Raw genomic sequence first — 22,704 nt, 5'->3', positions numbered from 1 at the left:
TGCACAAGGCTTCGCAGAAAGGGCAAGCACTTCATGGATTTGCAGTTCTTAGTGTTTACGTGCTTTTGGTTAACACTAGTGTTATTTGGCAGCTGGGCTAAATCACTGTCTTCTAATCAAGCAAATATTTCACGGCAGAACCAACTACCAATGTAATAGCAAGGTAAGTTCTGTAAGGGGTAAAGGGTTTCTAAGTGAGAGTAGGCCATCATTAAAATTGTGTGCCCAACTCTCTGCTCAGCGGGGGGCCTGCTTCCCTTCATCTCTCTCTGCCTGCCTCTCTGCCTGCTTGTGATCTCTCTCTGTCAAATAATTAAATAAAATCTTAAAAAAAAAAAAAATTGTGTGCCCAAGAGTACTGTGGACACTGAAGCCAGCCACGAAACTGGAAGGTGATATCCTTCGACAAAAATGGGATCAATTCCTAGGACACACTACATTTTCAGGATGTTAAATCTGTGAAAATCATGCATGATCTGCCATCTAAATGCACAGGAACAATGAATCCTGGAATACTACATGAAAAACTAATGAAGTACTCTACAGTGACAAACATAACATAATAAAAAATAAATGCACAGGGGCGCCTGGGTGGCTCAGTGGGTCAAAGCCTCTGCCTTCGGCTCAGGTCATGATCCCAGGGTTCTGGGATTGAGCTCCACATCGGGCTCTCTGCTCAACAGGGAGCCTGCTTCCTCCTCTCTCTCTGCCTGCCTCTCTACCTGCTTGTGATCTCTGTCTGTCAAATAAATAAACAAAATCTTTTAAAAAAATCATAAATGTTCTTTTTAAAAACCTTCCCCCAATATAATAGATATCACCAATCAAAACAGACTAAAAAGGTGTTTGGGCATTTTTGATCTGGAGGCTTACCTCATTCTTTACCTAAGATTAATGGGGGGGCTCATCTTTCCTAAAACCACCTCTTACCTGGAATTACCTGCTTCGTCCATCAGGCTCCAGAACGTCTAGTATACTCCACTATTACATCCATTGCATTCTATTATACTTCTTTACAATACTTCCTCCCTGCAGGCTCCACTGTCCAGGTATCTAAACAAACAGCACCTACTTAATACATATTTTCTTTAAGTTGAACTTAATTGTTGCTACATTGGTAACAGTATAAGCAAAGAGTTGGTTCAATCCTCATAGAATTCTTTGAAACTATTTCCCAAACACCAGCAGCAACTTCCAATCAAGAAACAGTTTGCGGGGGCACCTAGGTGGCTCAGTTGTTAAGCGTCTGCCTTTGGCTCAGGTCATGATCCCAGGGTCCTGGGATTGAGCATCAGGCTCCTTGCTCAGTGGGAAGCCTGCTTCTCCCTCTCCCAATCCCCCTGCTTATGTTCTCTCTCTCTCTCTCTCGCTGTAAATAAATAAATTTTAAAATCCAAATAAATAAATAAATCTTGAAAAGAAAAGAAAAGAAATAGTTTGGGGGGGGGGGTTGGGGATGAATGAAACTAGTCATAAAAGAATATCCTCAATGGACATGATAGGAAAAGTCAAATAATCTCTACCCCCAACACGGGGCTCAAGTTCATGAACCCGAGATCAAGAGTCACACGCTCATCTGACTGAACCAGCCAGGTGGGCCAAAGAAACTACATTTTGATAATACCAAACACCCATTTCAAGAGGTCTAAGATGCTGCAAGATATACCTAGTACAGTGGCCAGTGATTACTGTGAGCTTCCCAGGTTCTGCTAAAACAGACACGAGCTCCTGGGAAAGGAGGAAAACCAGCCTCTGTGACAGATGCCACTTGTTCTAGGACAGCGGCCCACTCTCAGATGCTGTGGGACGTAAGGATGGGCTCCTGGCACCTGATCCAATGGCCTGTGGCACATGCAGCTTTGCAGACATGGCAAAAGAGGAAATATTTGCTTTGCTAGCTGAGTATCCACAACACAGACATTGTGAGAAGACAAAATGCAAACTGATTTCTGCATATGATGACTTAACCTTGCTTCCCGATGATCTCATAAATACAGTCTGGAAAAATCTTTAAAAAAGCAGGTATAGAGTAACCAAGAATGATCGCTTTGTATCTGACTTTTCAAGAGGAAAGATGGAAAAGAATAATAGGGAGTGACATTAAATTCTGTGTCTGAAGTCACTGCAGTTGAGAACATGTATTTAAAAGAAAAGAACATGTATTTTTTTAAACATGGGAAGCAGCATTGGATGCACATGTATCCTGAGTTTCAGGGAAGAATTAGAACTCTCACTACAGCTCTACTGGTTTCATGCACATATATTTCTTAGTTATGATGTGGCTAATGGCCTGGTCAAATTAATTCATGAGATGCTGAATACTTCAGCATGTAAGTATTGAACAAAGTAAACCATAGAACAAAAGAATCCAAGACATGGAAAGTATTTCATTGGTGTTTTTTTTTTTCTGTTTCCAGTTTATGATCTAAGATTCATAAGCAGAAATATAAACAATAAAAATAAATATGTATTTACACTCATAATTTCTAGATTGTCTTCTCTTTTTATCTCCTCCCAAATATTCCTTTCCATAACTTCATGCTTTCCATAAATATCACCCAATGAACTGGCTGTAAACATGCCTCATGACTTTAGCCTTGAACTTAAACATGCAAGAATTATAAAATGATGTTCTGTTAAAACTAAAGAGTTCCCATTCCTGACTCCCACAGCTGAGATCAGTCCTTGAGTCACAAAATACAGGTACGCTTACCTGTCTTCACCCATCATGTTTCCAGAAGCTCTAAATCCACACACCCATCCAGATAACTAAAATGAAAAAGCAGCCAATTCCAAGTGTAGACCAGGAGAACAAAACATTTGGAGCTCCCATGTTCTGGTGGTGGTAGAAGTGTGAATGACTCTACCAACTGGAAAATTCTTGAGCACCATTTACTGACATTGAATATTTAATCATCCAACAACCCAACAAGCCCACTCCTATATTCCTAAGTGAGGTGTGTCACCAAAAATCATGCACAAGAATGTATGTAGCAGTAATACTCGAAATAGCCCCAACATGGAAACAATTCAAATATCCATTAATAGTAGAATGGATAAACTAATTGTGTCGGGTTCGCACAATGGAATAGCACACAAGACGTCAAACAAAAGAAGTCAAGAGTTAAAAGAGCACATGCTGTATGATTCCAGAGATATGAAGCTCAAAACAGGCGAAACAAATCTATGGCAATAGAAGTGAGGAGCGTGTTTCCTCTCAGGGTGCACAGCACGTGGGGGGTTGCTGAGAATGTTCTGTTTCTTGATCTGGGAGCTGCTATGTGGTATGTTTACCACTGAGAATTCATCTAGCTACATGTTTATTGGTGTGCTTTTCTTAATCATGTTTTACTTCAGTGGAAAGTTTTGTTTTTGCTTTTGTTTTTTTGAATAAAGCAGCACAAAGTGAGGATGGGTTGCTCCAGAAGGACATAGAGCAACTACTACAGTCACCATGGTACTTCAGGAGACCTACTGGAATAGAACACTGGACATCTCTTCCCCAAACTGTAAGCCACTGATCTTCTCTTCTGACCATGTGTTCTAACATCAGGCAAGTGGGAAAAGTGAAGGGTGGTACCAGGGACCAGCAATCTGAGATTCTTGGGGTATGGGTATCAATGCATAGCTGCTAGGAAGCTGAGAACTTCCTGGGGTGCACAGACCCTTCCAGTGGTGATGACCAACTGCTACACTATAGGAGTGGGCAGAGCTGGCCAAGGTATTTTTGAGTTCTGCATGTCTGATTCCAGGGTGGGGGGAGGGCAGGTTGAGGGTAGAGTTTCAAAACCCTGGGCATCCCCCTCAGTGATCTATTCAGGCTGGAGTGCACCAGCAAGGTGACAAGAGGAGTGAGGGAAGTGAGGACGAGGGCAAACAAAGGTAACAATTTGATGACCTGGCCCCGCCAACCACCCCCACTCCCGCCCCCGCAGCCTGCAAAGCCAGCCTGAGCCTCATCTCATGAAGTTGCCTGTTGCTCAATCCCTCCATTCTACCTGAGGACAAAGGGAACTTCAGAGACTTGTCTTAGCCTAGAGGTGATGGGTCCAGATGGCCCATGGGGGTGGAGCACTGCCTACAGCAGGCCTACTATGCTGGCCCCAACTACAAGCAGACTGCGAAATCATGGGGGAGGGAGAGGAAAAGCACAAAGCCTTTATTTCTTCACACTCTACTCTTGGGGGGCAATGAAGTGGAGAGAAGGAGGAAATAAGAAATAGCAGGAACAAGAAATCCTTGATTCCTCTCCTGGATTCCTAGCCTTTTTTTGGTAAAATGTTAGCAGAGGGCATGGAATTGATTTAATCAGATGCTCCTCTATTGACAGATGTTTACAACAGGCTAGAACCCGGAAGTGATGGAGGAAGCGTGGCTGGCACATAACAGGAAGGTGCCCTGGGCCTCTTCTTTGCTAGGGAGCCAGCGTAAGGCCCATTGCACATTTTCAACTTCTGATTTTTTTTTTTTTTAATGCACCAGCTAACTGCTTTACAGGGTAATGTCTTGTTTCTGCAAGAGGTTTCTGATGCTTTAATAACTTTAGAATCTCCAAAGGGCTGGCATCATTCATCCATCCATCCAAATACTTACTGAGTGTATGCTAGACGCCAGACACTATTCTAAGGCCAAACCCACACTCCCAATGTGCTTCCCTCCAAGGCTGAGAGGCAGAAAATGCACAATTTAAGCAAGTGACCATGTATGTCAATCTGTACAAGTTTTATGAGGAAAAATCAAGTCAGCTAAGGTGACAGAAGAAAAGAGGGTCCCAAGATGAATGCTTCCTGGAGGAAGGGCCTTCTAGGCAGAGGGAACAGTAAGTGCAAAAACCAAGAGGTCTTTGCCTTCCGGGGAAGGAGCCAGTGGGGCTGGAGCCCAGGGACAGAGAAGGAAGAGGATGTAAGAAAGGAGGGTGTGGGGATGTGAGGAGTCAGAGCCTGGAGCGTCTCAAAAATCATGGTGATGATTTTGGTTTTAATGAATGAAAAATACTGAAGGGCTCTGAACAAAAGTGACATGACTTGGATTTGGGTTAAGGAAAGTCAGATCCTTCTCTACGCTGCTTAAATAACAACCCCGGGAAGGCAGGATGGGTGAAAGCAGAGGCCTGGGCAGGTGTCTCCTGCAGTGGTGCTAATGGGGGAATCTTAGCAGGTAGAACTGCCAGGGTCTGGAGATGGATGGAGCACAGATGGAGAGGCAAGAGGATGGCTGTGAGGCCCAAGCACCTGCAGCCATGGTCACTGGGATGGAGAAGACCAAGGAGGAAGCACAGTTGTGAAAGGAAGTCAAGGACTCAGTCTTGGTCTTTGTTAAGTTTGAGATACCAGAGGTCAGGCTGAACAGACAGCTAGATGCAAACAACCCACCTAGGGATCTAATTCGGGAATCACCAATATACACAGGGTATCAAAGCCACAAGACTGGAAGGGATTAACTATGAAATTACCAAGTTCTCTTTTATAAACATATGGTATGTACTCTCTGCCAGCATTGTGCGAAGTTCTTTACAGCTATTAATTCACTTAATCTTTCTTGCCACCCTCAAGTCAAGCTCTATTATTACCCTCATTTCACTGATATGCACACGGAGGTACGGAGACTTTTTAGTATCTTGCTCAAGGTTAGTAGGAGAGAGAAGAGGCCTTGGGGAGAAGAGAGGCTGTAGGCTTGAGCTCTGGGTGCTCCGGGGTTAGGAGGTGAGGGAGGTGAGGGAGGTGAGGAGGAACAAGCTGGAGACTACAAGCAGCAGCAGGTAAGGAGAGAAGAAACCAGGGAGTTTGGTGTTCCCAAAGCCAAGCCAATCGAGGGTACCTGGAAGGGAAGGTAGATCAACTGTGTTGGAAGACACTGACATATCAGGAGGTCAGAACTAACCACTGGATAGAAAAGTACCATCCTTTTTCCACTAGCCTGGTTTTGAAATTAACTTCCTCCCATTTTTGAATGCAGGCAACAAATCCTAGTCGTCTGCACAGTAGCTGAGACTCTGTCACCAGCAGAACCCCCAAACATTTTCATTGTTGGTGAGGAAGTACTATTTCTGGCTATCTTTGCTTCCAGATGACAGTAGTTCCTAGACCTTGTTATTTAATGTGTTAATAAAGAAGTACCCATGCTATGAAACCATGCATTTTAAGAATTCTGATCATTCTACTGCCATAGAATTATTTTCCCTATGTCCTCCTGCATATTTTATTTTATGCATTTAACATCTTAATCTGAGAAAGGGGTCCATGAGTCATGAAACGGTTAAAGACTATCTCAATATTAACCACAGAGGAGCAAGCAAAAGCCAGTGCAGGTATTGGAACAGCCTTCCTAATCTAGGGCACCGGTGTGGCACTCAGCCCAGTGTTCAACAAATGAAGGGACAAAGATACATTGTGGTGACTGGGGCTGGGGTAGATGAGGCTGTTACCACAGCTCACACTTGCCGAGGATGCCACAAAGGAAGGCGATGTCCCTGCATCTGTGCAGCAACCAGAACATGCCCAGCCAAGGCCCCGGGGCGGATGGGGGATCCCCCTTCTCTCTGCAGGGGTTTCACTTGTGGTGGCTCCCCTGCTCTCACCACCAACCTTTCCTTTCCTTCCGTCTGTCATTTGGACTGCTCTGTGCCAGGCTGCCTGCTGTTTCCCTGTGGCCAGAGCTCTGCTCTGCTTTCATTTTGGGAACAACAGAAGGTCCTCTCTATCTTACCTCTCCAATATCTGACCACCTAGACATCGCCAGGCAAAACAGAGGAATTAATAGCGAAGTCACCACTCCCAGCTTCGGCAAAATCGGTGAGAGACCCCAGCACAGAAGCACATAGCCTCATTAGCTAGAAAAGTCCCACATCAGTAGAATGAGGGCCCCCCTGGAGGTTCCGCTCTGAGGGTAGTTAGGAGAGTCAATGAGCTGGCAGCCGTGACGCACTTAGAACAGTGGCCAGAACATGGTAAACACCGTACACATTGTTCAAAAAAGACCATCTTGCCTTTTCTCTTTCTTCCCCACTGAAAAAAGCAGCAAGTAAAATGCATCTGAAATCTCATGAATTCATTGCTAACCAACATAGCATTTAAGAGTAAGTGACATTAATCGGAAAAACATTGCTATTATGGAATGCTCACGGTCATTCTTATTTGAAAATAAAAAGATAGTGATGTTAATGACAAGATGGCAGCACAGCTCTCCCAGCCTGGTACCTACAGCAGTCAGACATCGAGATCGTGATGTGCTGACACAACATCAAGTCTTCTAGCAAATCTGGCATCCCTGGGCCTTGCACATGGGATGGGGGTGAGGGGGGATACTGCCACTGGTGTCCATCACCTGCAGAGTTTGGGGACTATCTGCAGTGCTATGTTCCCTGGATGGAGGAGAAATCAGCCACTGAAGCTCTCTTCTTTGCCCTTTGCCACCAACTCGGACTCCCACTTCAAGCTCAACAATGCAAAGGGGAAAGGGAAAGCCCCTGACTAAAGGTCCACTTCCACTGAGTTTGGCACTATTCTGAGTGTGAGGTGGTGAGTCTTTAATCAAAAATCACTGCACGTTTGTTCAGTTGATGGAGAAAAAAAGTCAGCCACTGAGGTCCAGGGAAATCAGACAGAATGCTTGGGTGCTGCAGAAAGAAGCGTGGGGACCATCTGGTCTACCCCCTGGTTTTTTTTTTTTTTTTTCCTGTAGAGAAGGGAAGGAAATGGAGGGCATGTGGCATTTCCACAGCTAAGGGGGAATACGGTTCCTCCAGAAGCACAGGAAAGTTAAGCCACCGCCTTCCAGTTGCAAAGTACCTCCTTGCAATTGCCGGCTCTCCCTGCAGTCTAGGGCAGGGAACAAGTTGGGCTGGTTTGAAACTTGCCTGGGCAACCAGCACCACCTGGTTCCCCTGCCCTTGCAGGATTCCTGCCTGTCTCCTGACTCGTGAGCAAAAGCCACTCTGTGAAGCTCACCTTCACACTGCATCAGGCTCCCTCGACCTATTTCCTGGGAAAAGAGGGGAAAGTTAACAATGACCCTGGGCTCGCAGGCACCCGGTGTCTGCATCATTCTTGTAATGACTATATTCTGTTGCCTTTGCTAGCAATGAATTGCAGTATCCAGGAGCTAAGATGCGGTTGGAGTGACCTTCTCCAACCTACCACTCCCACCCCCCTGACCTCTGCACGCCCATTTCCCCAATAAAGACCAGTCCCTTACAATTTACTCAGCTCGGGTGCGACATGAACACAACACATCCAGCTTAACAAGCATCGCATGTTGCCCCCCCCATGTTTCTTAGTTATTTACAACCACATCCCAACTCTAACACACTGGCTCATATCTTCGACTCATGGCTATGATTAAGAACTGGGTATTTTTCTGACCTGAGAACGCAAAATGAGTCCATCCTCCTTAGGACGCCCCTTTAAGCCTTCTGGAGACTGACACGGGCTACACTGAATTCTATTCTGCACGCGGAGGATCCTGCTGCGTTATTGTTTCCAACACTGTGAGTAGGTGGATACGACAGACAGAACTTTAGGTTTCCGGGTTCTGGTGCCAGGAGGCATTGAGAGTGTGTAAAGTTCAAGTGCCTTCAAAGTGATTAAAATAAACAGACAACTGGTTCCTGGGCCACTCCCACCTCCTACAGAGAGCTTCAACAGGACAGGCTACCACACTCCAGTTCCCAAACTTCTGAGAAGCCACGGAGACGGCAGTCCTCATAGCTGCTAGGGTCCACTTAGCCCCCATCTGACGCCCGGCACCTGATCGTCTCTGTCACCTGTGGGCTTTGTTGGGTTCCAGTCCATTCTTCAGGCTGACATCTGTCTGCACCATCTCCTGTTTCAGTTCTCCGATCTCCGAGATGATTGTGTCAATGAGCTATTCAAAGACAAAATAGTGTGACGTCAGGCAGTGGAAGAGGCGTGCCTAGAGACCGGGAGCTTCAGCCGCTTCCATAGGAGCACAGAGAAGACCACCTTTTTTTTTTTTTTAAATCCCGGCTGTGTGAATTTCCTCTGCCCAGAGGAAAGAAAATAAAGAGGGTGGGAGCAGCTTTTTCTTTAAAAAAAAAAAAAAAAAAAAAAAAAGGAGGAAGAACTTGGGTTTCGGTACTGCCCTAAGAAAAAGGATATGACACCCAGTTTGGTTTCTCAACATGAATACAAAGAGGAATAAACAAATCCTGGTAAAAACCAGGCTTCCACATTCATTTTGTCAAAGTCAAAACTCAAGATGAATTCCCTGAATTAATATTTATACAATCAGGCTCTGGCTACAGAAATAAGCCTATTTGTTTTTGTTTTTGTTTTGTAAAGATTTTAGTTATTTGAGAGAGAGAGAGCATAAGCAGGGGCGGGTGGGGAGAGAACCGCAGAGGGAGAGGGAGAAGCAAACTCCCCGCCCAGCGGAGGGCCCGATGCAGGGCTCTATCCCAGGGCTCTGAGATCATGACCTGAGCCGAAGGCAGATGCTTAACTGACTAAGCCACCCAGGCGCCCCAGAAATAAGAATATCTAAGACATATATAGTTTGCAATCAATTTCTAGACATTAAGTTACTCATCCTATTCTTTGCTTTTTATTTATTTATTTTTTTTATAAAGAAGACTGTTCGGGGAAAGGGAAGAGAGGGAGAGATGTGCCCTCCTCTTGCAGAAGGTTCATGTGTGCTTGTATCCTCTACCCACACACCTGAGGAGAGCCTACATCAGCCCCCGAAGGCTGGCCTAAACTCTTGAGCCCACTGAACCCCTCAGCTAACAGAATCCTTCCTGGTGCTAACTAGGCACTCTCTGTGTCCAGCCCTGTTATCATAGTATGTCACTGCTCATTAATTTTTAAAAATTATAGTTATTTTTTACATATTATTTATGTCATCATGTAATAGATTCAACAGTTTCAAAAGAAGTATTTTTTTAAAAAATTCTCCATTTTAGGGGTGCCTAGGTGGCTCAGTGGGTTAAGTTTCTGCCTTCAGCTTAAGTCATGGTCTCAGGATCCTGGGATCAAGTCCAGGATCAACTCAGCGGGGAGCCTGCTTCCCCCACTCTCTCTGCCTGCCTCTCTGCCTACTTGTGACCTCTCTCCCTGTCAAATAAATAAATAAAATCTTTTAAAAACGTCTCCATTTTAATTCCCAACACATAACCTAAATGAACACAAGCTCTTTGGGGCCCTCCATAATTATTAATAGGACAAAGGGATCCCATGGCTCTAAACTCTGACAATCACTATTCTAGCTAAAGTGTTATCTTTCCTCAGCAGATTTATCCCACCCGAGCGCTGGCCGAAACTTCATCGAAGCTTATAGGCTGTTCTAAACTTTGACCCCATCTATTCATTCCGTAATTCAACAAACCTTTATTGGCACCCACTTCATGGCAGGTGCTAAAAGCATGAAAGTGACAGTTCTCACAGAGATGATATTCTGGTAGAGCACAGACCACAGTCCTGAATACTGAGAAGTGCCAGGATGAAAAGAGAACAGGGTGATGCTGTAGGGGGCAGCTAAGTGGCCACCACTCTAGGTAGGATGGGCTGGTGAGGGTGGATCTTGGAGGAAGTGATGGAACCCTGAAGGACAAGGGATGAGATCAAGGGGAGATCTCTCCATACAAAGAAAGTCCCAGAGGCTAGGGAAGCATGGGTCAGGAGAGGAAGGACCAGAGCTCATTGGCATTCTAGATCACAGTACACATACATCTGAATTTTCTACACGAAGAACCATGAAAGGGCTTTACGAGGGGAAAAAAATTTCTTTTGTTTTAGGTTCTAAAAAGATCACTTTGGCTGCTGGCTAGAGGAGAAGTGGCAAGACCCGTCTGGAGGCAACCAGTTTGGATACAGGCAAGAAAGGTCCAGTGGTTTGGACCAAGGTGGTAGCAGAGGCATTCAAAAGAAGGGGGGATATCCAAGAACTGTTCAACATGGAAATTGATAGACATTGCTGGACTTGATGTAGGAGTAGGAGGAAGAGAAGACTCAACAGAACTCCCAAGTTTTTTACTTGATTATCAGACAGATGACAGTGCCCTTGACTGACATGACGAAGGGTCAGGTTTGAGGAAGAAATCGAGTTGGATATTAGGTCTTGATTTTCTTATTGGCCATTAAATAAATTTGGTATGTAGTTTTGGACATTCAGTATGGGGATATTATACATTTGGGTCAGTGGCATATGTGCTGGCATCCCCAAGCCCTGTCACAGGGAGAGATGATCTGAGGGGAAAGTGGACATGGAGAAGGAGTCCCTGAAAATAGCTCTGCATGCTCCCAATGCTTGGAGGTCAGAAGAAGGGAAGCCAGCCAGATCCTCCATGCTTGAGCCATCCTTGCTGTGTGTGCCTGGGATGCAAGCAGTAGGCGAACATTCTAGAAGCACTGAGGACCCGGAAGAGAAAATGACCAGGATATCCTTTATATATATATATATATATCCCACTGGCAAAAATTTAAAAGCCTGATAATATTTGAGAATATGTGAAAACAGGAACCCCAAGTCCTGCTAGAGGAGTCTTATTTGCAGAGCCCACTTTGAAGAGCAATATGGCAACATCTTAGCGAGTCAGAGACACACAGACCTCCAGATATGCACTCTAGAGAAATCCAGGCACATGGGTGCGAGGAGACTTTTATGAGAATATTTGCTGCACCATTATTTGTAAGAAAACCAAATTATAAGCACTTAAATGCCCATCAATAAGAAAATGGGTAAACTGAGGTATAGAATACTAGGCAGCAGTTAAAATGAATGAACCAGAGCTATCAGTATCAACACATATAAACAGAAATGCTCAAAAGCTTCTCATAAAAGCAAAAAAAAAAACCAAAAACTTAAAAAGGGTTACATTCAGTATATAAAGTTTAAAGCCATTCAAAACTGTACAATACTATGGTGTTAATAAATATACACATAGACAACTCCAATGTGTGATATGGGGGTTATAATCTTATTCCACGATAGTGGTTACCTCTTGAGGAGAATGGATGAAGATGTTCACAGGTCAAGGGCCTCAACGACTATGAGATTTTATTTCTTAAAATGAAATGACACAATGATAAGCTATGACAGAGCTGAGTGACATGTGCTTAGCAGTATATGTGAGTTTTTGTATCTTTATTCATATTCAAAATTATTAGGAAAAGAAAAAGGGGTGCTGTGTATGAAAATGAAAGGAGATGGAAAGATTGAGAAGGTGGGCGCGAGTGGGGTGAGCAAAAGCAGTCTGAGTGTCTGCGCTGAAGGTCCCCCAATATGGGCTGGGTCATCCTCCCATTCTGGGCCATGGCTATTGTCCTGGCCAGGAAGTCACACACAGGAGAGTCACCCACGGCCTCGGGAAAATCTGGGAGAAAGAGTTCCCATCCCCAGCAAGGAGACAGGTCACTAGGCAAATCAGCCTCTCCACCCTCAGTCACCTTCAGGGCCACCATATTAATGTGAACGTAAACATAGCCTTCCCCAGGAAAAGCCCTTGACCTTCTCTGGCCAGACTGTCCTTCCTAAACACCTGGTGTCTGTCCTGGTATCAATGATTGGATTTGAGATGTTTCCCAAATTTTCCCAGACACATTTGTGTTTGTGTTTTTGATACCTGAAGATGTTTGTTCACATCTTGTATGCTCTTAATACTCTTTATCTTTAAGGATAGGCAGAGATAACCTGCCACCCACAAATGGGGGGGAGGCAGTTTTAAGCTTTGTCACGTTAAAGACAACTGCAGTTTCTACAGGAGTGCTTTAATCAAAATTGGTGTCGCAACCAACACTTCTCCTTACACAACCCCAGGCCCCACCACATCCCTGTAGCCGTCTAGAATTCCTACAAGACCGGGAAGGGGCTGCTTAAGCATCCGGCAGGCGCACACCGTTCTTCACTACCCTATCTGTCTGCCCAGAACATGTGGGGACACTTGGGAAGGTCCACGGGGCCAAGTGGCTCTTGCTCTTACTTGTAAGATGGGACATCAGAGTGCAGGCCACCAAATTCGTGAGATGGTGGTTCTCCCAAAAACACAGTATCTGTATCATTTCCAAAAAACTCCAAGTTGTGATGAAGGCCACAAACCAGGAGACAGACCCAGAAAAGCACTGGCCATCAGAGTCCACTCTGATAAAGCCAGGACATCAGTCTGTGCTTGTTACCTCCCGCAAAGAGGTGGCATGCTTGCCTTCCCGTGCAGGCACAGACCAGGCTTCTGTGCACAACAGGAGAGAGGGAGGCAAGCCCGGGATTGGGTCTCTGGGTCCCCTCCCTCATTCTACTCAGCAACCTCTGTTCACCCCTCTCTCTCCCAGGTGAGCATTTGTGCATAATAAAGTAGGTGGGTGGAGACTGAACTGTTCACCCTGGTGATTTCCATGCCAGTTGGCATCCAGGCCAAGGGCAAGAGCAGTGCTTAGGAAGGTCCAGGTTCTCTCCTCTGAGATCATACCCAGGGCTCAGCCCGGGCAAGGCTGGGCGTGCCTTGTCTCAGGCTAGAGTGGGAATCTACACTAATTTGTACCACTTTGTAATCATTCTGGTAATCTCCCCATTGGCGGGAACCTCCTTTGAGGGGTCACACTGCCAGCGGCAGCTCTGTACACTTTCAAGGATGTCTGGTTGCAGCAACTGCCTGGTAGTTTGGCAGCATGGACAGTGCTGAGGGCACCAACTTGGGGCTCAGAGAGTCCCACCTTCACCCATGCCCCCACCCCGGTGGTTGTGTCCTGAACCTTGTTACTAATTGTGAGCCTTGCCATGAAGCAGAGTGATACTAGAAGACACTGCAAATAGACATAGGCACCTGCCAGTCTGGAAAGAGGCCATTTCATTACCGGGAGCAGACCGGGATCTACAAAAGACCAGCATTTGTGGTATCCAGTCTTCCTCTGCCAGCTGCCCAGAAATCTCTAATCTCAACATCTGCCCACTATATGCCTATTTTCCGTGACTGGGGACAGAAGTCTTGATGCCATCCATCCCTGCTCCCACAGGATGCTGGAGGGACTCCACATCTTGTGTTCTTTCTTTTAGGGCTAGATAAGGGAGGGAAAAAAATCTCTTGAAGGCCAAGAGGAGAAAGTGTTTACAGAGTAAGTTCTGATAAGGCACTCTTCAAATGGTGAGGCAAACTCAGGAATGTTATCGTGTTTTGCAAAGGGGATGTGTTGCTGATACGGCGGGGACTAGAAAGCTAGGGTATGGGAAAAGTCAAGTGTTTTGCTCTTAGCTCAGGAATCTATTCCCCTAGTGTAGCTGCTTGGCCTTGGGGTCTGTTGGGCCTTGATAGCCCCATCAACTCTGTGGGAGCAGACCTACCTCCAGGTCACGAGAAACCCTATCACCCAAATAATCCCTCTCCTGTCTATTTTGGTGAGCTGGGGAAGCCTTATGGGCTGATGGGTACATCCCATGTTTGGGGCTCTTCTAAAGAAGTCTGGAAAATAATGAGTTCCTTATCAACCTTCAGAATGATCTTGCTCCACGGAATTGTCACCACAGAAACAAACAAAATAATGAAGGCTTCCTTCCACTTGCAGAGGAATGTCTAGAAAATGCTGACAGGGTATCTCAAAGCCTTGTCCTTTTTTTTTTTTTTTTCCTCCTCCTTTCTAAACTTTGTATGCCACACCCACGAGGGTGTTTGCATTTTTATTTTTGAAATTTAATTATAATTGCATGAATACATTCTCATTGAAAAACACAAATTGTTGTCATTAAAACTAATCTGCCTTGACCATCACCCATAATCCTTTTCACTACCCAGTTTTGTGCACACCATTCTCGAATGGTATCATTCTGTGCTTTCTCTACCCAATGGAATTGTACTGATGCATTGTCCTGTGGTTCCCTTATTTTACTCAATGAAACGTGGGATTTATCTACATTGATATATGAAGCCCTAGCTCATTCACTTTTTTACAATTTTTTAAAAAATTATTTAAATTCAATTAACTAACACACAGTGTATTATTAGTTTCAGACGTAGAGTTCGGTGATTTATCAGTTGCATATAACACCCACTTGTCTTGTTCATTATATCATGTGCCCTTCTTAATGCCCATCACCCAGTTACCCCATCCCCCTATCCACCTCCACTCCAGCAACCCTCAGTTTGTTTCCTGAGATTAAGAGTCTCTTATGGTTTGTCTCACTCTCTGGTTTCATCTTGCTTCATTTTTCTCTCCCTGACCCTATGATCCTCTGTTTTGTTTCTTAAATTCCACACATGAGTAAAATCATATAATTATCTTTCTCTGATTAACTTATTTCGCTTAGCATAATATCCTCTAGTTCCATCCATGGCGTTGCAAATGGCAGGATTTCTTTTTTTCATGGCTGAATAGTATTCCATTGTGTATCTATAGTGGTATATTTATCCATTCATCTGTCAATGGACATCTGAGCTCTTTCCATAGCTTGGCTATTGTGGACATTGCTGCTATAAATATTGGGGTACATGTGCCCCTTCGGATCACTACATTTGTATATTTAGGGTAAATATCCAGTAGTTCGATTACTGGGTTGTAGGATAGCTCTATTTTCAACTTTTTGAGGAACCTCCACACTGTCTTCCAGAGTGGCTTCACCAGCTTGCATTCCTACCATCAGTGTAGGAGGGTTCCCCTTTCTCTGCATCCTTGCCAACATCTCTTTTTTCCTGACTTACTCGTTTTAGCCATTCTGCCTAGTTCATTCATTTTAAGTGGGCTAGGGCTATGCCACATGGGGATATACACAGGGATAAACCATGTATCCATTCTATTTTGACAGACACTTAAGTCATTTCTAATGTTTTGCTGTCACAAGCAGGACTGCGCTAAACACCTCTGTATACTGTGTGAAACCTCATAGAAAATGCTGAGCTCCACTAATGTAAGAGGTTATAAGGTGGCACTATGTGGCTCTCCAGGTGCCATGCCAAGCTATACTGCCTCCACCATTTTTGAAAGTGACCCCCTCATTTGTCAGTATTTGATTTTATGAAACTTTTAAGCTTTGGCCAATCTGATAAGCATAAGTGACTTCTTAATGTTTTAATGTGCTTTGCTCAGGTTACATATTTTGTTGTTCATTTGCATTTTCTCTGTTGAGGAACTACCTGTTCATTTATATTGCCCATCTTGGGGTTTCCTGGTTTCTCTCAGACTGTGCAAGTTGTCGATCTGCATCTCTTGTCTCAAATATTTAAAAAAGATTTTCTCTCAGATTGTTTTTTAAAATTTCCTTAAGCTTTTAATGTTGACAGAATCAAATTTTTTTTTAATATGGCTTTTGTTTATTGACCCTTGCCTAGGAAGACTTTTTTTTTTTTTTTAAGATTTATTTATTTATCTTAGAGAGAAAGACAGAGTGAGTGAGCACGGGGAGGGACAGAGGGAGAGAAAGAATCCTAAGCAGACTTCACACAAAGCATGGAGCCCAATGTTATGACCTGAGCTGAAATCAAGAGTCAGAAGCTTAACCGACTAAGTCATCCAGGTGCCCATAGGAAGACATTTCTTATCTTGAAGGTATAAAATGTCCTCTTTTTTCTGCTGACACTTACATATAGTTTTGCCTATTTCTATATAATGTAATTACTTATAAGTAGGCCTTTCATTCATCTGGAGTGTAATTTTAGGTGTGGTATGAAGTCAGGACAAGGAGGGGAGCGATAACTCAAATTCGGCCCATGCTAGTTTCCCTAAATCCTTAAACCCCACACTCTGAGATGGCTCTGTCTGCCTCAAGGTGCCTTCTACAGGCCAGGGAATGTGCCAAAGGGCCGCCACTTTCAAACATGCCCAGAGGTTGGGGATGGCCTGTGAGGCAGGAGTTAGAACTCTGCCCTTGTTTTTTTGTTTTTATTTTTGTTTGATTCCATATGGAGAGCAAATGAACTCAGTTGAAGAAAGGAGCATTTCTTCAATAGTCCATCTTAGCCATGCTGATTCAAAACATCCCCTAAACACAGCCAGAACCTTCCTATTTACTAAAAACAACATTCACTATCTTTTAGTTCTATTTTCTGCCGTGGTAAGAGGAAAAAAATACCTCCACATACCCAGAGAAAAAGGTAATATGCAACCCAATCCCATATCCTCCTCTGAGTGAAGTGAGTGAGTGGTTTGATCTGAATAACTTTCTGTTTTTAGCTCCAAGTAGAAAAGAGTAGTGTAAAAAATAGAAATACTAGGCCCCAAATGGAGCCACTTGTGCAAAGACCCATGTCGCAAACCCGGCCTTAATGCCTAACTGAGCTGCACGTCCAGCCTCTCCCAGGAGTGGTATTTTGAACCAGTCTGCAATTTCCTAATCAATATAGACAATGTAAACTGAAGGACAGATGCCAGCCCTTCCCCCAGAGGAAGGTGCACAGCTTGAAACAAACCTTCCATTTGTTTATGACTTCCTTGTCCCTACTCCCTTCTGCCTAGGCATGTCTTCCACTTTGTACTGCTCCCTGGAGCTCCTTTCTGTTTGCTAGACAAGGCGCTCCCCAATTCAGAAACTGCTGACCAATTAGACCTTCAAGTTTACTTAGTTGAATTGTGTTTCCTAAACAGCAGTATTCAGAGGGAATGAACACAAGTGGGCAAATCTAATATTTAGAAGCCAAATCTGGCTAAGTTGACTGGCCTGGAATTTTTTCAGTTCAGTAGCTTCAAGCAGTGTGTCCTCGAATAAATCATTTGACTCCTTAAATTTCCTCATCTGTGTCCCGAGAACATGATGAGGGCTGCTTCTTGGGCCTCTTTAAGAGTGTGTTGAGGTGGGGGTGCCTGGGTAGCTCAGTGGGTTAAGCCTCTGCCTTCAGCTCAGGTCATGCTCTTGGGGTCCTGAGATCGAGCCTTGCATCGGGCTCTCTGTTCGGCAGGGAGCCTGCTTCCTCCTCTCTCTCTCTCTGCCTGCCTTTCTGCCTACTTGTGGTATCTCTCTCTCTGTCAAATAAATAAATAAAATCTTAAAAAAAAAAAAAAAAAGAGTGAGTTGAGGTGATGCAGACAAAGTCCACAGCCAACATGGGTTTTTATTATTTGCTGCTGGGGAACATGCTTACCAATTTACATTGCCACCCATAACAAGAAAGAAAGAGGCCTGGCTCAGAGGGAACTAGAAGTACAGAGTGGGATTAAGGTAGCAGGATGTGTTGGCTCATTGTATCTGTTGGGGGACACAGGTCCTTGTACTATGCCCATGAAAAAGACCTCCATATGCTATGTCTCTAGAGGGCACGTCAATTCGATGGGGCTTCCTGGGGCACAACAAGCATGAGTGTTCTTAAAGTGGATAGAAACATCTGAAATTAGGACATTTCCAGAAAATTCAGGACCTGGTGTCCTTTGTGTGCATTGGTACCTTCTGGGTACACCTCAAGATGTTGATGGACCAGGTTTTCCTGGCCTTTAGCCTCTTGGAGCTTCCTCAGCTCTGAAAACCCCCACAAAAATCATGCAGCACAGTGGCTTCTCCCAAGACCAGTGTTCCCATCAGAGGGGGCCCCTCATGCTTCCCAAGAGGGGTCAGAAGAAGGAACCTCGCCCTACACAGCCAGCCCCAAGGCCCCTGTCAAAGCATGGCTTTCAGGGAGCCAGAACCTGCTTTGTTTGGTGCACAGAGACCAAGAAGGACCCCCAGAGTCAGTTCTTGACCAAGAGCAGATGGGTGCTGAGGTATATAAGTGTCCCAGCTCCCACTTCTCTGTTGGAGACATCTGAGAAGACCTAAATTGTCCCCAAGCTCCCTTTAAGATGGATTCAAAGTTATCTTCAAGAGGACTTTGCTTAAAATTGGACTCTTGTGGGCGCCTGGGTGGCTCAGTGGGTTAAGCCGTTGCCTTCGGCTCAGGTCATGATCTCAGGGTCCTGGGATCAAGTCCCGCATCGGGCTCTCTGCTCAGCAGGGAGCCTGCTTCCTCCTCTCTTCCTGCTTCTCCTCCTCTTCCTCCTCTCTCTCTCTGCCTGCCTCTCTGCCTCTCTGCCTCTACTTGTGATCTCTCTCTCTGTCAAATAAATAAATAAATAAAAATCTAAAAAAAAATTGGATTCTTGTGTGACCTCCTTCCTGCCACACTCCACTATGGTTTCTCTTGAGCACTTCCTGATAAGCCACTTCCATAAAAATCTTCAGCTCTGTACCTATTTCTGGGGAACCTGATTAAAGATAGCCCCCAACCTTAACCCTTGGCTCTCCTTTTTCATCATTTGAGGTGAATGGTTCTGTCTGTTGGTTATTCCTAGATCCAGAGACTCACTCAAATGCTCCCACCAGCATATAAATCCCAGAGTAGGAATCTTGTCTGTTTGCTCCCTGCTGTATCTTTGGAGCTCAAGCCAGTCCCTGGCATAGATGAGTTGTTGAATGAATGAGCGCTCTTCCTCCTCTGCCTTCCTCTTGGTAACTTCCCTGTTCATTTTCCTCCTAGACCAGGGCTAAATCAGGACACGGAGTGGGTGGAGCTCCAGCCAGTCCATGAGAAGCTCAGCTGAACAGGGTGGGGAAATCACTGACATGGTGGTGGCCACTAAAGGCCACTGCTCAAGAGTTTTCAACTATTTACCACCAACAACCAGCTATGTGGCTGCATATCAGAATGCACTCTCTTCTGATCCAACGTTAAATGCTCACAGAACAGAAGCCATTGGCTTTAAAACACAGTCCCGCTTATGACTAAGTTGTAAACTGCTTCTACTGACCTGTAAGAGAGGCCCGGACTGGCTCTGTTTGGCCAGATAATCACAGCAAGTACACATAGGCCATGAGGGCCTGGGAAGACCATGCTGGCATAGATGCTGCTCATTCTATGCAACTTCTAGAGGCAGAGCCCAGAGTTTTTTGAGTTTTGTTTTTCACCTTATTTGAAATTATTCTGTAAACACTAATAGAACTTTAAATTTAGTGTATCCTGGTGTGAGGGAAGTTTTTTAAGAGATCTTTTTTTTTTAAGAGACCCAGCGTCTGTAATTCAATACATAAATCACGGAAGCAACTTACAAGGCAGCGTCTTGAGAAGTCATTCTGCCAAGGTCCTAATTTACATGCTCAGTTGTCTGAGGCCAGTATTGTGTTCGATTATTCAGTGACTCAGAAGTCACAGATTGTCACCATATTACTGCTCATGGCTTTGAGTTTTAAGGTCGAGCAACAAGCTAAATAGTAGAAGGGCCACAAAGGATAGGGTTCTAAGAGTTGGCCCCGATGAGTTCTGAAGCCCTGGTTAGTTTCAGCATTTGTGTTTGAAATCTGATATTGCATTTGTTTCTTTAGGTTTTTACAAAATGTTTATGGAGTGCGTATTAAGCATCACGCTCTGGGTCTGCAGTAGGGAAGAAAAACAAAAATACAGTGTGCCCCATCAAACTAAAGACACTACTAATTATAAGACACCCTCTTATTTTATATGTCATCAAGAAAAAAAGAGCTGGCAATTATAACTATGACACACCAGGGACTGCAGCATACAAATGATTTCAGAGACATTACATTTTGGAAATCAGTAAATTTTGGAACTGTAGTGTGCTGATCTACGTTTTTGTGGAACTCAAGTTGGAGAGGCTTGAGGTTGTGTGGGTCAAGAAGCCTGAGGTTGTAAGTGGCTTGTTTTGTTGTCTTGTCAGTGACAAACCTGCTGTGTGGGGACTAGCATCTTGGAGTTTACAAACTGGTGTCTGGAAAGATGGTCAGCAGGCATTCAGGCCTTCTGGGCTCCACGTAGCATCCTCTCCAGGTGCAACAGGGCTCTCATGGAAGGCATTCTACCTTGACCATGGCTGGAAGCCTGGCAAGAGCAGATTCCCGCACCCTGAGCAGATACTTCTGCCCCAGGTTCCTGGGAAACATGAAACATGACGCCCACTGCCATGGGAAATAAAACCTGAATGAGGGGACCCTTTGGCCTTCAACAATTCAGAGGAACTCCAAAGCAAACGGAGCTTTGGGTGGATTTACCATTGAGATCAATCTTGTCCATCCATAAATCAGTTCAGCCACAAAGGGTATGTCCCTGTAGTTAACAAAACTGTGCAGAACTTGATGCAAACGAAGTTCCCTTTCAAAGCCATAGTTGGGCACTGTATAATAAACCTACCTAACGGTCACCTGGAATGTCATTTTGTTTAGCTCTTTTCTTTTGATTAAAGCCTGGACTCTTTACAGTCAGATGCAGAACATATGGAAAATCGGTAAGTTATAAATAGTATTTGTTCAGCAGAAAAGATAAAAAAAGATTTTAATTTTTTGGCCCTGGATAACTTTAGCCACTTTTGTACTAGATAGAGGCACAATTGTGAAACCGCAATTGTTTGAAGGTCAAAAGACGGTTGAATAATAGCAGTATCAAGCTTACATCTAAACCTTACAAAGTTAGACACACAAAACTGGCTAACGGCGGATGTCAAAGCTGGTTCAATGTGGGATTCTTTTGTCCCATGACTACTGACCAGTCTCTGCCATATGGAATTGGTTTTAACATCCTGTTGACTTTTTCCTTTAATGAGTTAAACTGATCTTCGATACCCAGTCCCTAAGGAGTTGTATGAGAATTATAGTTGTCACATTTGAAAATGATCTCTGAAGTTTTTGTCCTCTCTCTGTCTTTGAAGGTCATCCATTCTAAAACACCTGACAACTGTGGATCCCAGGCCTAGTGTATGCATGGGGGGGAGGGTGTTCCTTAACCTCTCTGAGCTTTAGTTTCCTCTAACATTAAATAGATGTAGGTATAGATATACAATGGACTATTACTCAACCATCAAAAAGAAAGATATCTTGCCATTTGCAACACTATGACTGGAGCTAGTGAGTATAACACTAGGCAAAATAAGTCAGTCAGAGAAAGACAAACATCATACGATTTCACTCCTATGGGGGAACTTAAGAAATAAAACAAATGAGCATGGAGGGAAAAAAAGAGAGAGAAAGAAGGAGCAGCAAACCAAGAAACAGACTCTTGACTACATAGAACAAATGGATGGTTCCTAGAGGGGAGGTGGCCAGGGGGATGGGTGATGGGGATTAAGAAGGACACTTGTGATGAACGCAGTGTGCTGTATGGAAGTGCTGAACCACTGACCTGTACACCTGAAACTAATATTACACTGTATGTTAACTAACTAGAATTTAAATAAAAACTTAAAAAAAAAAAAGAGATCAATGAATTTCTAACGCCTTTTCGGGCTCACTCTCTTACTGATCATGAGCTGTCCTTTTCTGCCTCTCGGAGTGCAGTGGCATGAATATGGTCACATTCACTTCCCTTTTACCACCTTTAGCTTTCTATACGCCTGGGGGGAGAAATAATGACTCACCCTTTCTGGAAGCCAATCTGAACGTATACATCATCAATTTATGTACAAAAACTGTTGTATTTAGCATTTCTAATTCTAGGAATTGACCCAAAGAAATAATCCGATATACAGCAAAGAGTGTTCTTGGCAGCATCACTGATGATGGTGAACCAGGACTAAATGGCTAACTGCAGCGGACCGGTTCAAGTATGGCAAATGTACTAAAATACTATGCAGTCATTGAAATAGTGATTCTGTTGCTCTTAAATACAGAAAACAAGCTGACGGTGGTCCACGGGGAGGTGGGTGGGCAGGTAGGTGGGACTGGTGAAGAGGGCTAAGAGATATAAACTTCTGGTTGCAAAATTAAAAAGTCCTGAAGATAAAAGCACTGCATAGGAAAGAGAGTCAATAATATTATGATAACGTGGTATAAGGACAAATGACAACTATCCTTATCATGATGAGC

At 44.2% G+C, this 22,704-nt stretch overlaps 1 protein-coding gene across 10 annotated transcripts in view; it reads right to left on the bottom strand.

The window, feature by feature from the left end:
- The window catches only part of RIN2 (Ras and Rab interactor 2), a 229,791-nt gene that overhangs the window by 55,949 nt on the left and 151,138 nt on the right, over positions 1-22,704 (bottom strand). For 8 of the 10 annotated variants that reach the window (XM_059134158.1, XM_059134162.1, XM_059134159.1 and 5 more), the window contains one exon: positions 8,762-8,862. The exons of 1 other annotated variant lie outside the window; for it this stretch is intronic. In XM_059134158.1, the coding sequence (XP_058990141.1) occupies positions 8,762-8,862 (101 nt within the window). Of the gene's footprint in view, positions 1-8,360; positions 8,484-8,761; positions 8,863-22,704 lie in introns of those variants that run through there. One more of the 10 variants, XM_059134166.1, reaches the window with a different exon arrangement.

This window comes from Mustela lutreola, chromosome 9, assembly GCF_030435805.1.
Source record: "Mustela lutreola isolate mMusLut2 chromosome 9, mMusLut2.pri, whole genome shotgun sequence".
NCBI classification, from domain to species: domain Eukaryota; kingdom Metazoa; phylum Chordata; class Mammalia; order Carnivora; family Mustelidae; genus Mustela; species Mustela lutreola.
The sequence above is the reverse complement of the archived record's forward strand: the minus strand, read 5'-3'. Positions and strand labels throughout refer to the sequence as shown.